Source organism: Meles meles, chromosome 4, assembly GCF_922984935.1.
Source record: "Meles meles chromosome 4, mMelMel3.1 paternal haplotype, whole genome shotgun sequence".
NCBI classification, from domain to species: domain Eukaryota; kingdom Metazoa; phylum Chordata; class Mammalia; order Carnivora; family Mustelidae; genus Meles; species Meles meles.
The window spans coordinates 125483415-125501280 of NC_060069.1; the positions used below are offsets into that span (position 1 = coordinate 125483415).

Sequence of the window (17866 nt, forward strand, 5' to 3'; positions counted from 1 at the left end):
AACCAGAAGCCTCCTCCCACAGTTGTAGCTTTTGCTCTTTCTGTCCCCTTTTCAGGGCTGAGGGTAGGATAGTTTCCTACTGTTGCTAGCTCCTAGGTTCGAAATCACATTGACTTGTTCCTTTAAATATGTCTAGAAATATCTGTAAATAGTGTGTTCATTCTTAATTAATTCAAGGGTATAATTTTTAATGGTAACTTGATTCAGACTCATTTAATATGCATGCATTTACTAAGAAATCTGCTGATATACATGAAATGACTATAGTATGATGGGAGTTGAAATATAAAATAAAGTGAACTCAGATCTATTACCAAGAAAGTGACTTTGGAGTAAAGACCAAAAAGAAGTGGTAATTTTCACAGGAAAATTGAAAAACAAACAGACAAAAATCCAAAACACCGTAAAATGAAGTCCTTACCAGAATGATTCAGCATAAAGTAAATTAGGCACATTGTAAGAAAACTCAGTGTCATCATTGTTTTGTCATTTACTACTCAAGTTATTCAAATCTGCACTCCTTGATTTCTTTATTTACAAAATGGATCTGCCTATGTTACAGGGTTAATGTGAATACAATGAGAAAATATAAACATGAAAGTTATTGAAAAATTGTATTGTGTAACTTTAAGTTGTCATCATTAATTCCATGTCTTTACTGAAACATATATATAACATTTTTTAAAAAATTAAGAAAGAAAAAAGAAGAGTAATATTGGCCAGATTTATACCTGCCTTCCTGAGTTAATTTTTAGTATTTTAAAGTCTGTCACATTGATTGAAAGCAGTTGTGGGTAAGGATACTGTCAGGAGGCACTGGTTGGCAGGGAGTCAGGAAAACGTTTACCTTCATTTCAGGTTCATCTCATTTTTCTTCTCTTTATCACTCCTTGTTCTAAGACAATTATGCATGTTCCTTCTCTCCCACTGCCCCCAGTAATAATGTAAAATTATTGGCAGAATAATTAGATAATCAACACCAGTGATTTTTGGATAGACCCTTAATAAAATTTTGTTTTCATTTCTCCAGTAATGAAATTTCCTCCAGGAAATATTTGAGAATCATTCAAGCCTAATTCAAAAAAGCAAAACTACTGTGAAAAGAAATGTCACAAAAATTTACGTATTTTGCATTTTTATATAAAAACAAATACAAGCACATAGGGATATCTCTGTAGAATGCATATGCTATACACCCTTGGAGATGTTTGTGCGAAGTATATTTTTGTCAATAATAGGAAGGAATTGAAGGGTTTCTTTTTCCTGAGCGTTAAGTGATCAGACTGTACCTCTTCAATTGTTTTTTTCCCCCCATACCTGCAGAGAAACAGATGCAATGATCTAATTGATTTCTTTTATTTCTATCCCAAATGCCACACAGCATTCCTGTGGTGTTTCAGTGAACTCTATTCCCTATTTTCTCTGTCTCCGTATACCTTCCCTATTCCAAATGCTTACCTACTACCATTTATAACAAATGTAGTGAGATTTGTGTAAAAAAAAAAGAGAAGAGAGGCATAACAAGTGAAGTAGTTAGTTATGTCTATTCTAGGTCCCTGTGACCCATAAGAACCTGTAATGTTTATCCTCTTAATTTTTATTTTCTATTTAGATTTGCAGGGTTTTAAGGGTTATAGAAAAACGTTTCATACAGCACCTATGCAGAAATGAAATGGAATTGTATTTGAATATTTAAATCATAGGTTAATGATTTTTGGTTTTCGGGTGCACAGAAAGTAGACAGGGAAATTTTTAAAACTGCAATTGTGATCCAAACACCGGAACATCTGATTTGGTCAGGTATTGATGAGCCCCTTTCTTTACTCTGCTAGTTGATGTCAGAGGCAGGAATAGATGTCAGATCTGACTCCTGTCTCCAATGCTACAATGTCACCACTAAAGCCATGTAGCTTAGGGGCGCCTGGGTAGCTTAGTAAGTTACGCGCCTGCACACAAATTTTACCATATCTGTTATACATAGTAATAGGTAAGCATTTGGAACAGAGTGGGTATAGCAAAAGAGCCCCACATGGGCTCCCTGCCCTGCAGGAAGGTTGATTCTCCCTCTCCCTCTGCCTGCCACTCCCCCTGCTTCTGCTCTCTCTCTTTCTCTGCCAAATCAATAAGTAAAATCTTATTTATTTATTTATTTATTTATTTTATTTATTTGACAGAGAGAAATCACAACTAGGCAGAGAGGCAGGCAGAGAGAGAGGAGGAAGCAGGCTCCCTGCTGAGCAGAGAGCCCGATGTGGGGCTCGATCCCAGGACCCTGAGATCATGACCTGAGCCGAAGGCAGAGGCTTAACCCGCTGAGCCACCAGGCGCCCCACAATAAGTAAAATCTTTAAAAAAATTAAGCTATGCAACTTAAACAGCAAAATGTCATTTATTTACTAGTCAATGTACGTTTTTATAGTGACCTAGGGTTTTCTCAGTTGGAAAATAGATATTCTATTAGTCAAGGCTGGAACTGGACAAGGTCTATTACGACATCTAAGGAGTGAATCAGCACCTAGAACTGTGCTTTACGAAATAGTAACCACTAACCACACGTGTCTATTGAGTACTTGAAATGTGGCCAGTGTGACTGAGAAAGTAAATTTTGATTTTATTTAATTTTGATTTATTTATTTTTATATAATTTTTATTTGTATCATTTTATTTTATTCCATTTATATCTTTGTTTATTTTATATAATTTTTTATTTATTCATTTAACTTTAAATATTCGCATGGGGCTGCTGGCTACATAATTTTGTTCTGCACAGATATAGAACACTGTCATTGTCATGGAAAATTCTCTTGGGCAGTGCTGACTATAAATGCATCCCTCTGTCTTACTCTATGTACATTTTCAACATTTTGAAAGGAGCTGCAGCTCTTTACTTACAGGGGAGCTGCTGATATCAGTGGCAGAGACCACCTGGGGTATACTTAATCTGACCTGGTGCCAGATGCTTTTGTTTTCTGGCATTCTGGTTAAAACTAACACAGAGGCCACCTGGATTCCTTCATTACCCCTCATAAGTTGAATGTCTGTGGACAAATTCCTTGAGAGTTTGATCCTTAATTCTCCATTTGAGGAAGCTATGGATCACATTGAGTGTGCTCACGGTAGCCAAGACCAGGATTTTTATTGCCAAATTCACACCTTCCTCTTTATTTTACCCGAATGAGAAATCTTACAATATCAGTTTCACTTTAGCTAGCGACACCACCCCCCCTGTCTTGAGAAGAGATTCCTGAATATTCACATTTAACTTCCCTCACAGAGACTCCTAGGAAAGGGCTGCAGCTTAATTCTCCTTCAGCTGATCACCAACTGCCCACTCACAGCATGCTATTCTTTAGTGAATAATCAAAAGTAAACAGGAGAGGTTTCTCCAATTCCAGCTGGATCAATGGGCCACCATTCTGAATTCTTTGTTCAACCCTCACAAGCAGGAAGGACTCAGGTAGTATGAAAGCCTTCTCAGAATCTGTCTTGAAACTCAGACTGGCAGTGGCAATGCTGATGAGAAGCACCTGTCCCATTCTTCTGAGCCATTGTCTCTGCTTCCTTTTCTCCCTTCCTTCTCAATAACTGATGTCAGTACAAAAACCTAAATTTAGGCATACAGAACTCTTGTGAAAATTGACTTGCTTACCCCAAAGCTTTTCAACCTCAGCTGCATTTTAAAATCATTTGAGACACAATTAAAACGCTATGATAGTGTAGGCCCTTGAAAGATTGTTCTGAAAGCTCCCACAAATAAGAGGAAACACAATCTGAGGCAAAGGAACGAACAGAATTAAGGACGGAGCCTTTATTTAAAGGTAGCAGCCACCTGTAGAAGCTGGCACAATCAGTGATACAGACAATCACTCGTTTTCTCTATTGTTCTCCTGAGTGGTTGTCACTTGCACAGCAAGTGTGTGTTACTCTAGTCATGCTAACTCACACTTAGCTTCAACACTTAGGCTCTGGCACCATATGGCATATTTGTTTGCTAGAGATAAGCCTAGGATTGAGGTGAGGCTGGTAAAGGCAGACAAAAAGTCCGTGGGGCGGGGGGAGGGGGGGGACGGTACTGTGGCATCTTCAAAAAACCGCTTTCATTTTCAAACACTCGCATTTGAGGGACATCACTGTCAAGGATCCCTTCCACTAGGACATCACACAAGAACTGAACCAATGACTGACTGGTGAGGGAATAGACATGTTAGATTGCCATTCAGGAAAGGTTTTTTTGTTTGTTTGTTTTTTGTTTTTTGTTTTTGTTTTGTTTTTTAATTCAAAACTTCTGGTTATTCTGTTGCAACAGACTATTTTTTTAAACGATTTATTTATTTATCTGAGTGGGGAGGGGCACAGGGAGAGAAAGAGAATCTCAAGAATCTCAAGAAATCAAGAGTCGGACTCTTAACTCACTGTGCCACTCAGGAGCCCCTGTTGCAAAAGACTATTAAAACTATAATAGAGTTAGAGTTACAAGCAGTCTAATATCAAAACCAGAAATTGGCTATACTACACACACACACACACACACACACACACAGTCTTTTTTCAATGTAATTCTAAGCCGTTTTAACAGTTGGTGAAAAACAAAATAAAGTAAGTGCATACTGTAGTGATTCATATGATCAGATATTTTGCTATTTTATAACAGTAAGATGAATATGTTCCTAAATATCCCAAACATGACATGATGGATTTTTCCCACCATAATTATCCCTCAGAAAAGAGGGGATGCCTTATTTCCAAGTCTTTTTAAATCTTGTATTACAAGTTGCTATTTTTTTTCATCAGGATCCTAAGACACATTAGCTTGAAATAACCTGAATCAATTCTGGTTTTAGATGTTCTATAAAGGATAACTTATGGAATCACAGAAAGAGGAGGCAAAGGCATTTTGTATAGATTTTGTTTTTGTGCCTGAGGATTTGACCTCACAATTGTAGATGTCACTGTAAACATGAGTCTCAAAGATCTGCTTGAAAAGCAGTACAATCAGTTGTTGCATAGTGCAGATCATTATTATACTCCTGCAGGATGAATGAACAACAAAAAAATTGTTCTGCTGTCATAAAAATTCATAGTTGTTACCTGGAACAAATTTCTCATTGATAGTATCCTACACTTTGAAAAAGTGCTGCTAAGTAAGATTATTTCATTACATGCTAGGATGGAAAAGCAGTATCTCTAAGTGAATATATGTTTGGGTGTATTAGTTTAAATACACAAATATACTCAAATCAAGGAATTAAATATTATAACTATATATTTAATTGTTCCATGAGCATCTCTAAATGATTTTGTCCCCAAAACATTTTCTCTTGCTTTGCATCATTGGGAAAGGGAGAAACTTCCTTAAAATTAATGTCACCTTGTGTTTGGGCATATACGTTTAAATATTTATTTGCAAATACTGTAGTCAATTAATACTAAAAACAAAAAGAGGTTGTTAAATCTCTGTGGGTGATCCTTATGTATTTTTTTAACTAAGGGGATTTTATTCTTTAAAAAACCAAAAAAAAAATTTATTTTAGAGCACGAGAGCGAGAGGGCAATGGGGGCAGACAGATGAACAGAGAGAGACAAAAGCTCAAGCAGACTCCCTGTAGAGGCTGTGATCATGACCTGAGCCAAAATCAAGAATAGGAAACTCAAAGGACTGAGTCACCCAGGGACCCAATGTGACTTCATTCTTTAGAAAGAAACAGAGATCACTTGGTTCAAAAAACAACAAACTCCTCCAAACATCATAAAGGAGCAAAGAAAAGTAAACATTAGCACTTTTTTTTTTTTAACTTTTTAGGAGATGTGCCTTCACTACCCCAAAAGCACTAGTAAACTTAAAGTCAAAATATAAGGCTTACAGAATATTAGCATGATAAAACTTAGATATATTTTTTACTAGGAACCAGTGAAATCAAAGGTAGTCAGTCTTCAAGCTTCATTTTTACTTATATAACTTTCATTCCTATTCATATACCTAAAATATAGGTTAGTATATGGGGGTTATAGTTATAAAATTTTAAAGTAATTAACTCATAAAATCAAATTTTTATTCTTGAATATCCTTTCTTTAAAAAAAACTTTAAAGTATCACATTAAATATAAATATAGAAAGATAATATAAATAAATTAAATATAAAGATAGATATTTCTCATATTTTTTAAACTGCAAAGATATATTTTATAGTCTCACAAAATATCTTTAAAATTTTCTAAATGGGATAAAAAAAGTCCTTAATCAGTAGCATTACATAACCAACAATACTAATAGGGATTAAAATTACATTAATACTACTATAGTGAGTGTTTAGCAGATAAACATTTCAAAATTCACTTTCAGATTCTTTAAAATATTCTTCATGTACCAAAAAAAAAAAAAAAAAGAAAAGAAATCTCTGACTAAAAGTCCACATTAAACCTGAGTGATTACACAATATTCTAATCAAAACATAATTACGGAGTCACCATTTTGGCTTTAAGTCTGGCCAATATTTGAGTCACAAGGTTTAAATCACCATACTAACTTTAAAATCTCACGTAACTGTGGGACATTTAACCCCATCCTCCCATATGCTTCTATGACAATGTGGCCATTGGTGATACCTGCTGTACTCATCTTTCAAATGGCAAAATAAAACAATAAATAAAAGCTCTTTCTAAGTAATACAGTTCTACAGAAATGCTAGCCTGACCCTCTGTGATGCTTAACTTTATATGCCAACCAATTAATTAGGCCACAGTACCCCAATATTTGGTCATATGTCAGTCTGGATGCTGTTGTGAAGGTATATTTAGATGAGATTAATTTAAGTCAGTACACTTTGAGTGAAGCAGATTATCCTGCTGTGCCCTTGTTCAATCAGTGGAAGCATTAAGGGAAAACATTTGAGATCCCTGGAAGAGGGATTTTGTCTCAGATTGTCTTCAGACTTGAGCTGCAATACTGATTTTTCCCTGAGTCTCTAGTCAGCTCGCCCGCCTTGCCTATTTCAGACTTGCTAGCGTCCACAATCACTTGAGCCAGTTTCTTAAAATTTCTCTCTCCTTCCCTCCCTCCCTCTCTCTCTCTCTCCCTCTCTTTTTGTATTTATCAACTATCTATGCATCTATTTAGCTATTGAGATAGAGAACACTTGTCCCCTACCAATGTACTCTAAAATATATTTAATCATGGGTTTATCTTCTGTCCCTTACTAGACTGTATGTCCTCTAAGGACAGGGATTTTATCTGTTTGTTCACCAATCTAACACCTTTTATGAAGGAAACATTAAAAGTTATTTGTTGAGTCAATAAATTTTTAATCAATCTTTCATTACATATTCAAATTTTAAATAAATAAATAATTCATTTTAAATCTAGAGTGTATCAAAGAGGGAAAACTACAGCAAGGTAGAAATAGGAATACAGTGAATTCCTATTTCAGGGCAAATGGGCAGATTTATTGGACTAATACAACTATACTTTAACCATTAAAATGGAACTGCTTTCAAATTATCTTGCTGTTACCTATACAGATTCATAAGAAATACAGGTATTGAGACCATGTTGAACAGCCAATATATAAATATTTATATTCTATATGATGTAAATTTATCTATAGCAACAGCTCCATATTTTTATTATAGCTCATGAACTCACTTTTTCTCCCAATGTTTATAATAATGGATGAAGTCTTAGAAATTCAATGTATACTTTCAGTTGTTTGCTTGAATGAATTTTATGAATTTCATTACTTCTCTAAAAAGTTTTAATCAAAATCTATCATCCACTTAGGAGTCCAGTTAATTAAGGAAGTCTAACTCAACTTGAAGTAAACACACCTTTTTCATTTCAGAATTTTGAAACATGGAGTTACTTAAACTTACTATGGGTATCGTTTCTACAATTCTTACTTTCAAGCCCATTCATAAGAATAAAATCACAAAACTTTCCAAAATCATCCAGCATCTTCTAAATATATTAAGCTAAGGTTAATAAAAAAATATATGTATATTACCTGGAGTTAGGAAAAAATAGTTAATCTACACACAAGGCAATTATAAGAATGAAGGAATATGATATCTAGAGAGAAGATAATGGTTAAGAGAAGGCATAAAATGATTTTTGAAACAGAATTGAAGCTGTTTATTTTATTAAAAAGTTGACATAGGTTATCTTTAGTGTTTATGACTTGCAAACTAAAGTATTTAATATTTAACATGTTTAAATACAAGCAGCAGCAGTTTGGTAATCAAAACGAATAATTTGAATCATCTCAGAAAAATAAATTCATTATAATTAGGATATTTCAGAATATGATTAAAACATTTAAAAGAAAATGTATTCACCTTTCTTGTCATCAAAGTACAGAGTCTGTTGAGCTGGATTTGACCACTGGAGGGAGGTGTTATCATTTTGATCAACCCTGCAGGTCAAAATCGCAGTTCCACCTTCAACAACCGTTACATTCTGTGTTAGTGGAAACTGCCCTTGGCTGCCTAAAAAGGGATTAAAGAAAATGTTGATTAAATGAGAGTTATAAAATGATTAACTTCCCAAGAGCTGCATTGGACTTAACTTTTCACTCAAAAAACAAAACAAAACAAAACAAAACAAAACAAAAACATTCAACCAACCAAACAACAACAAAACTATATATTACAAAAAGAAAGAATGATCGAAAATTCTTAATCAGGGACAGTTGTGCATACCATTAAGACTCCTTCATACTCCCTTATGTGTTCCAGAAAAACTTCTTTGCCTTCTAGGTACACATGAAGATTTATATTCAAATAATAACATGATTATCATTAATTTCCTTTGGCCTTGCATTAATTATATAGGATGGATCTCATCATCTTTGAAAATAAGGCACTGAGATAATTTTGGCTGAATTGAACTCTCTAAAGCAGCAGAAGAAACCCCATAAAATACTTCCCTGGTAGCTTTTAAAATTCTGAATAGTCTATGAAACATGGATACTAGAACTTTAGATTCAATTTCTGATAAAAGAAATTTTAAAAAAAAAATCTTATTTTACCAGAGCTTCTTGTAGATGTAGCTGTTTTTAGAAACACGAAATGCGTTGGAGAAAACAATGTAAGTATTTTTCAAAAAGTGTTCATCTTGAATATCTATCAAAATTTTAAAGAGATTAACCTAGGAGATAGAGATAATATTCTCCTTTGTTATTTTCTCTACTTTCCTGATTTTCCCCAATGAATATATATTTCTTTTATAATCAAGAAAAAAACATGTATTTTAAATGACCCTTGTCGAATTGGATATCATTAGAATATAATCAAGTATTCCATCTTCCTAAGTATCATAGTACTTTATTAAAATAATTCATATAATAACTTTACTTAATAAGAACACTTCTAGTGGTTAAAACAAAATTCATGCACATGGAAACATAATACATAAATTTCACTTCAGCAAGATGATCTGGAGATAAGCTCTGCCAAGTCTGGTAACAATTATCAACATGGGTAAAAAATGACTTTCCAGAGCCAGGTTAAAATACTATTCTGTGAGCAAGGTAGTTCATTAAGTCAAGGATAATTTACATATGCAAGAACATTATGATGACTTAATCACACCCATGAAATATATTTCCCTTTTCTTCTTTAGTTTTGTAATGATCCTGTCATTACCACAAGCACCACTTGAGGTTATGCGGGAGCTATTGGCATAAAGGATCTTATTACCAAGAAGCCTGTTGATTGGCACTGTAAGAGACAGAAGAGCCTGAAGGGGAAAATTTCTTTCCAGATCTAAATGACACAAGCACAGAGGTTCATGACCATGTTATATAATTAAGCCTATCAACTATAAAATCTGATATCAGTAGCTTTGTCTTCTCAATGCCAACCTCTTAGAGTCACTATGGCAACTCCCCAGGATATCTCCCTGTAGTCTTTAGGGTGGAGTTTTTAAATCGAGGTTAGGAGATGTCTGGAGTAAATTCTTTGATAGTTGACTTAAAAGTCAATAAGAGCCAGAGTGGGATGTGTTTTGCCTTCAGCTCAGAGGTGACCTCTAGCAGGGAAACGTGGAAAACTATCAATCTTGTGAAGTGAGGTGAGGCGAAAAACCATGTAAGAGAAAACATGAGCTAAAACAGAAAGAAGAAATAATTACCAGGGATATCGCATTAACAGTTCATAAATATGAAGCTCAGAGTGATTTCAAGATATTTTGCTCAGATTCCCAAGTTTTGATGTAACAATAAACTTGGCAATGGGAGGAAGGAGGGATTCTTTAAGTAATAAAAAGTACACAATTGCTAATAAGAATACACAGTGCATCCCGGGTGACAATTTGACTATCAACTGGTACATAAATAATATTGTCTGCTTCTTTAAAGAAGTGGAAAAAGAGCAGTGATGCTTGCAACAATTTCATCCACTACATTTGCAAAATAATTTTGAAAACATCCCCATAAGAAAATATTATCCTTCTCATTTCACAGATGGGTAAACTGACACTGGGAGGTTAAGTGATTTTTCCATGGTGAAACAAAGTCAATGAACCATTTGGGGTTTGTTCTGAAAGTTCAATATTTTATTCTTATTTTTCCACAAAGGCTGCCGGGTCATAGTAACTTGATTACTATTTGCTAAAGTGTGAATTAGACAACAATAAAAAAGTATAAATGAGTAAATGTTTGAACACTGAAATTTTCAGTTGCATACCTAGCTGAACTACGTCCTCATAAATTTCAGTTGTAGCATTAAAATCAAATCAGAGAGGATGTCAATATCAACTGCCCTTAAATAGTCTATCCTATTCAGAACTTCCTTCTGACAATTATTTTAATCTTTCCTTACCAGCCTAGAGAAAAAAGAAAGGGGTATTTGTTAGGGTCTTCTGCATGTGGGTTACTCTATATACACTTGCACACCTATTCCTTAACCTTTTAGGTAGCAGATTAGGACAGCTTCCCTCCATCTTGTCCCCACATGGATTGTGACTTTAAAGTATTATGACTTCAGTTCCCTGGGACTTGCAGCCTAAAATCCCTGCAGTCAAATAATTTAGTTTTTCCCCATAGAGAGTAAACTCATGTGGAGAATCTACTAATCTTAAATACCCTTAGGATATGTGGTTTCCAAAATCAATTCAAAAGCCAGTTTTGTAGACAGTCAAACTCCTTCTCAAGCTTTGAATTGCCTTTTACTTCTAGTTATAACCTGGAGAGAGCATCAGATTAACTTCTACTTTTTTCTTTTAACTCTTTGTGGCTCAAGGTTGTCGTTTAATTCAATTTTAGAGAGTCTTTCTGAAGAAGTTACTAATTTTCCCAATTAGCAGAATCAGTTTGTCACCAAAATTGAGGATTCCTTTTTAGGGCACTCATTAAAGAAATATTTTGGGGGACCTACTACATGCTTTGCCTTATATGAATCAACATCATCTGAAAGATGCACAGAGGAAGTTTATAAGGAGACTACAGAGTTGGGAGATTTTGCGAGAGGATATAAAGGCAGGGGAGAAGGCAGTCTGTTTGTGGTATATAACTCTTTCCTTATTCCCCCCATCTATAAGGATTTCTGAAATGCATTGGTCATATCATACTTTTAAAGGATCCTTCCTCTAGCTAAGCTCAGCCCCATCCTAGATTTCAGAGGAGTTAATCCTTATCAAACAAGTGTATGATCAAACATAAAGAAATAAAACTTATCTTTGAATCAGTTTCATTGCTTAACATTCTGTACTGTGAACTGAAGCTTCCAGTGGCGCTCATTTTCCAGAAGGAAAGCATCTCCTTAGAGCAGTGGCTGGCATTATAGGGGAACTCGTGGAAAGTAGAATAACCACAGTAACTCAAGTCTGCTACATTTGTTCATTGTCAAAATAGAGGGGCACAAGGAGAGACTATTCCTCACCAAGGAAAAAAATATGGAAAATTAAAATCATAAAATCCTTATTGATATATTAAGACTTTTTTTTTGAAGTTCTGATTGAAAATCATGAGGAGTATACATAAGATATAACAAATGTAATCTAGAACAGACATATCCAATACCATTGTTAGAACCCAAAATGGGACATAAAAAGACCAACTGTGTCAAATTTATGCTCAAGAAGGGGACAAGCATACAAGACAAAAACTTTTCTTGAATATTGAGTAAATAACCCCTACCTAAGCTCTCTTACGTAGACAGGGCACTGAGATGGAAAATATTTCCCTTTCCATTCCCGGTCCAATTTCTTTTGGATTAACCTTCATTTTAAAGATTTATTTATTTATTTTGAGAGAGAAAAAGAGTGAGAGAGAGACAGAATGGCAGGAGGGGCAGAGGGAGAGAGTGAGGGAGAGAATCTCCTGCAGACTTTTTGCATGGAGTCTGATGAGGAACTTGATCTCACAACCCTGAGATCATGACCTGAGTGGAAACCAAGAGTCGGCTAGTCAACTGACTGAGCCATCTAGGCACCCCAGTTTTCATAGTACCCTTCCTCTGTTATCCCATCTTCCACAATCACTAAGCCAATGGTAAATATATGAAAAATACAGCTAAACTTATCTGAGCGTTCAAAATATTCTACGCACTATTCTCTATAAGTGCATTTCTTTTATCAGTGATTTACTTTTCATGCCACCTTGTTGCCATTTCTACCTTGAAAATGCTGGAACAGATGCAGAGAGAGCTTAAATAATGTGCCCACAGTCACACAGCTGGAAAGTGCAGCAGCCAGGTTCTGAACCTTCCCACCCTGTCTTCAGACCTCACATGCTTAACCAAAAAAACTGCTTGGGAAAGAAAGTGAACTTAATTCTGACTGAGTAACTGTTATAAAATAAGCATAGAGTTTGGAGTTAAACATTTCAAAGATGCATATCAACCTTTTACATCTATTTTTAATAAGTGAAGGAACATTTGAAATTCCAGTGAAACCTGTGATGTGCTAGAGCTGGCTCATACCATTCACGAGAGTCAACCGAATGTAACTTTTCTCACTTCATGCTTAATGACATGAGCTTCAAATGGACCTCAGTGAGAGTCTTTTCATTATAGAGATTGGCAAACAGCTCAAGTCAGTGTTTTTTTTTTTGTTTTGTTTTGTTTTTTGTGGGTCCCCCCCCCCCAGAGGCGGTTGTTAATCATTTATATAGCACACCACTGGAAAATCACCTTTGATGTGTCTTGTTGGGGCTCTTACCTACATATTTAGCATAAATAAAGTGTTGTTTTTTTTTCCCTGAAAACCAATGAGCTCTTTCCAATGCAATAAAACTCCATTTTTGAAGTTCTTCTCTTCATATTTTGAGCCTCTTCAAGTCCCTTTTCCCCTTTATCCTCAAATCATTTTCTAAGAGTCCTTTTCCCCTCCCACTCATCATTCTTCCAATAAAAGTCCTCCAAATGATCTTTATTTTCCCCCCTCTACTCTGTTAAACTGATCGTTTTCTTAGGCTGCCAAGTTTATTTCTAACTAGCATCAGGGATTGAAACCCATTTAAGCTAGTTTCAGTAGTTATATGGAAACAATTTGCTAATTTATTGCTGTGAAAGACACTTTAATGAAGAGCCATTATTCAATAGTCTGCAAAGATGGCTTTCCTGACCCTGTCTTTAAATAGCAGACAGAGAAGCTGCCATTATTCCTTTAATGTTTCTATTTCTCATATGCTTAGGGAAAAAATGGTACAAACCTTTTCTTGTCTGGATCAGGAATTACCAAATTCAAAATCAAGTGAACTGAGTCTTGACTCCTGTTGACCTCTGTTAGTTAAGAGATGCCCTTGCTTCCCACATTTCAAGCATGCTTTCACTGACTAACCACCAAGAACCCAACACACTGTCACGCAGCACTTAAAGAAGCAAATTCTAAGATCATGGCTCTCTCGACCCTGCTGACAAGCTGTGATGTGCCATCACTGAAGAGGAGCAATGAACAAAGCAGTGAAGAGGTATCTTTGAAGCCAGCAATATTGTTGAAAGAGAGCAGGCAGGCAAAAATGCATGTTTGCACACTGATCCCAAAACATGGCTCTGCTTCCAAAAACGGCATCATTCAAGCCTTGCTATCTCCTGAATGAACGATGAGTGAAGGCGATGGTTTTCTCCATCTCTCTTCCTGCAGTAAAGATTAAACGTGGACCGCAACAGTGGATCAGTGCACGCTGTGCATGAGTGCTTACTTACTAAGGGCAATAATCACCTGAGATATATCTAGACAGACAGGCAGAGGGTGAGTCTTTGCGCATCTGAGAGGGAGTGAGTTACAGTCAGTGGTTTTTTCGGGTAAATGATCAACTTCTGTGGGCTATTTAACAGGAACTGAGGACCTTCGTTATTTTTTCTTCCTGAAAATGAGCACAACTTTCTCAGAGGAAGAACTGGATTTAACAACAGTGAAGGGGAACAAATAAAAAGCAAGGTGGTGGGTAATGCGGAGGGCACGTTTTGCATGGAGCACTGGGTGTTGTGCAAAAAGAATGAATACTGTTACGCTGAAAAAATAAATAAAATGGAAAAAAAAAAGCAAGGTGTGAAAGAATTTAAGATGTGATTGTTCCATGAGAAAGAATAAACTTCTCATGAGATAAACAATACCACATATTTTGATTCTTCCTTTGGGAATATATTTATGCTTAGTGAAAACTGTCAACTAAGTCTACAGAATTGTTTAATGCAATAGAGTTACTGTCATCTGAATCAAGTGGCATAAGTAATGCTTTGATTTGTTTAAATGTTTTTTTGTCCTCTCAAGAACCCCATTTTAAATGCAAAATACTGGCCTCATTAAGATTCTCATATTTTGGTTACGAAAAGCACAGGTGCCAAATGGAACAGTAGATACACAGTATTATTACAGGTCCTTAAATATAAGAAATGACAGAAATAGGCACTCATTTCTAAATGAAATACAAAGGAAGCTTACTATTCTCTAGGTCTTCCGCTAGTTTTGTGTCTCCCTCCCATCCCCCTCCCTCCCATCTGTTCCATCAACAGGTTTGGGATTTATACAAAGAACCTGAATCTTAGAAAGTTCAAGATCATTCTTGTTGCTTAGAGTCTAAAAATATATCTAAATGCACACATAGCATGCTATTACTTCCACTAAATTACGGGAGGCATTCTAAACAAATAACCTTCTAATGTGAAAGTTGTGGCTCAGAAGTTGTGTGTACTGAAACACACATTGCATGCTAAAGCCTGTTGGATTGAAAAGCACAAATGCTATTAATGCAAGCTTAAAATTCTCAAGAGAAGTGCAATAAATGCTCTATCATGTGGGAAAGGAAATTGGAGGAAAAATTAAGACTGATAACTAAGTGCAAAATGTTTCCACTTTTGGAATGTCCCTCTGTTCTTTCAAATATAGAATTCTCTAGCCATTTTCCCATGATTTCATTTCAGTTTTTAGGTTTGTCTGAACAACTTTAAGTATTCCGTTTTCCTAGGTGACCTCATATAATTTGTTTTTCTTTGACTCTATCCTTTCAGGATTCAGCTTGTCTTATAGAGTCTTATAGAGGATACACCTGGTATCCACCTTCTGTGCTGCCCCTCTGCCCAGCCACTGTGGAGCATGGCCATCAGTCTGGTGCTGCTTGCCAGTTTCCATAGAGACAGGAAGCACGTTGGAGACCTGTGTTCCATTGCAACTGCCAGACCAAGGCAGGGAAGAAACAAAGCTGGCGGGCAGTGGGTCTTGCAAGGCCAGGAAGGTTGGAAGGGCTTTCTCCTCCTGATATCAGAGCATAGCAGTGCCAAACTGGCAGCTTCAGCAGTTACAATCCCGTAGACCAGATCCTGGTGTTCGCTATGGCCATTGTGAGGGACCCATTCTGCTCCCAACTCCTGGAGCAGAAGCTCTGTGTACTCAAAGCTTGGCCCAGGGCCTTTGCTGGCTTCTGATCCATGACAAAAGGCTCTTTCAGATTTACAGTGGCTCCCACAGCTCCTGACCCAGAGAATCATAATTCTCCTGCAGAAATTTCACCTCTCTTTCCCTTTTCCAGAATGTGTAATAGGTTTTCCTGGGCATTCATAGCAGACCAGGAAACCAATGGGATTACCATTGGGTTGTTTCCAATTAACCTACACAGTGACTGTGAGTCGGTGACCCAGTTAACTATGCAACATCATACCAAAAGTAGTTACCATTTGCTGTGTCTAAATAAGATTTATAATTAGAGTCAATTCTTGATTTCAGGATCACGGCTGGCTCTGAAGAAATTTGTAATGTAGGTGAAATGTAACATCAGCCCCTTCCCCTACGTTTCAAAAATGTTTTTGTGAGATTGTATACCTTAGCCTTTTCTATTATAGATATTCCCAGCAGTTTTTCTTTCTACCTAAAGTAGATTTCTCCAATTTCATCCATTAATTTTATATTACTCAGCCATATCATATTTTCTTTAATTTATAAAATTCTAAGTTTCAGAGAATATTTATAAAATTCTAGGAAATGCTGTTCTATGACAGCTTTATGTTCTTGCCTAGTGGTTGTATTGCTTCAGTATGTTTTAAAACATTATCTGATTTTTAAAAGAATGCTCAATATTTTAAAAATATATATTTGTACAAAACCAGTTGTTTTCATTATTTGTTTGTTTTTCTGCCTACTATTCTGTAAAATGCATAATAAACAAAAAGCTATTAAAGTGTCATGGACTCAGACTAAATGTAAATATATCAAGCTTTGTAGCTGAAATAGATTTTTGAAATAAAAACATTAAAATATATTTGTTTTCATTAATTTATCTATATTTAATTTATTCCCTTAAATGTTTTGAATCTTCTCAAAATTCTAATAATAATTTATTGAATGAGCATGTATAGTTTTTCAAGAAAAAAATTAACTTGAATTGTTCACATTCATATTCATAAAGTTGCTTCTTTTCCTATTCATATAGATCTTTAAGTATTACAATGTGGAAAAATAAAAAGCAAAGGAAATAATTTTAAAATGAAAAGGAAACTACACGTCTCACAAAGCATTATGAAAGAATAAGAGAATTTTAAAATGACTTTTATAACTTCAAAAAAGGCTAACATGTAATTATCATGCATGTCTAAATTCATTTTATCTTTCTAGAATACTGCTTTCAGGGTGAATGAGCAAGACCTAGATGGAACTGACTAGCTTTACTTGGTAACTGATGAACATCTGAGAGGCAGCCTTCCAGAGAGAAGAAATTTATGACCACAATCACAGTCTGGTTCACAGTGAAGCTCAATCACGTAACTAAATTCTAAATTGAGATGTCAACCTGGAGGAAATATTCTGGAAAGGAACACACAGATGGTAGGACTCTTCTGAAGACAGGGTGAGGAATATAGTACTGACTGTACAATAATCAATCTTCTGAAAGGGAAAAAAAAAAGCCACAATGGGTGGGACATAACTGTTTAAAATTGAAGATCCTGGGGAAAACTTCAACCTGAGACAAAAAAGGGGGAGAAGTACTCACTTCAGCAGCACATATACTAAAACTGGAATGATACGAGAAGATTAGCATGGCCCTGCACAAAGAAGACATGGAAGAAGGGGGAAATGATACCTATATTTTCCATGTCACCCTGTAGGTCTTAGAATGTCCATATACTTAAAGAAAGTAACAAATAAAGTTGAATTATAATACATTTTGAATATTTAATAACCTCAAGGAAAATTTAAAAGTCTAATAATATTGCTAGGAGCAAATTAAATGAAAAACTGTAAGAAAATAGCAAGCATTATTAAATCCCAACTTTAAATATACAATTTCTTAAAAAATACAAGATACAGCTAGCAAAATAAGGTGAACGCAGTAAGGAAAGGTATAAGCTGAGAAGACAATTGGGACTTCAGTCTTGTTTTTATGCTGGTATTCCCTGATTCCAAATGAAAAAAATATATACAATCAAATTAATTGTTGCCTAA

General features: G+C 35.4%; 1 protein-coding gene and 1 non-coding gene across 5 annotated transcripts in view; one reads left to right on the plus strand and one right to left on the minus strand.

The window, feature by feature from the left end:
* Positions 1-17866, minus strand: part of CADM2 (cell adhesion molecule 2) — a 1108651-nt gene that overhangs the window by 261115 nt on the left and 829670 nt on the right. For all 4 annotated transcript variants that reach the window (XM_046003329.1, XM_046003331.1, XM_046003328.1 and 1 more), the window contains one exon: positions 8329-8478. In XM_046003329.1, the coding sequence (XP_045859285.1) occupies positions 8329-8478 (150 nt within the window). The remainder of the gene's footprint in view (positions 1-8328; positions 8479-17866) is intronic.
* Positions 17407-17512, plus strand: LOC123941074. Its single transcript, XR_006818170.1, has one exon. It is a non-coding gene; the product is annotated as a U6 spliceosomal RNA (small nuclear RNA).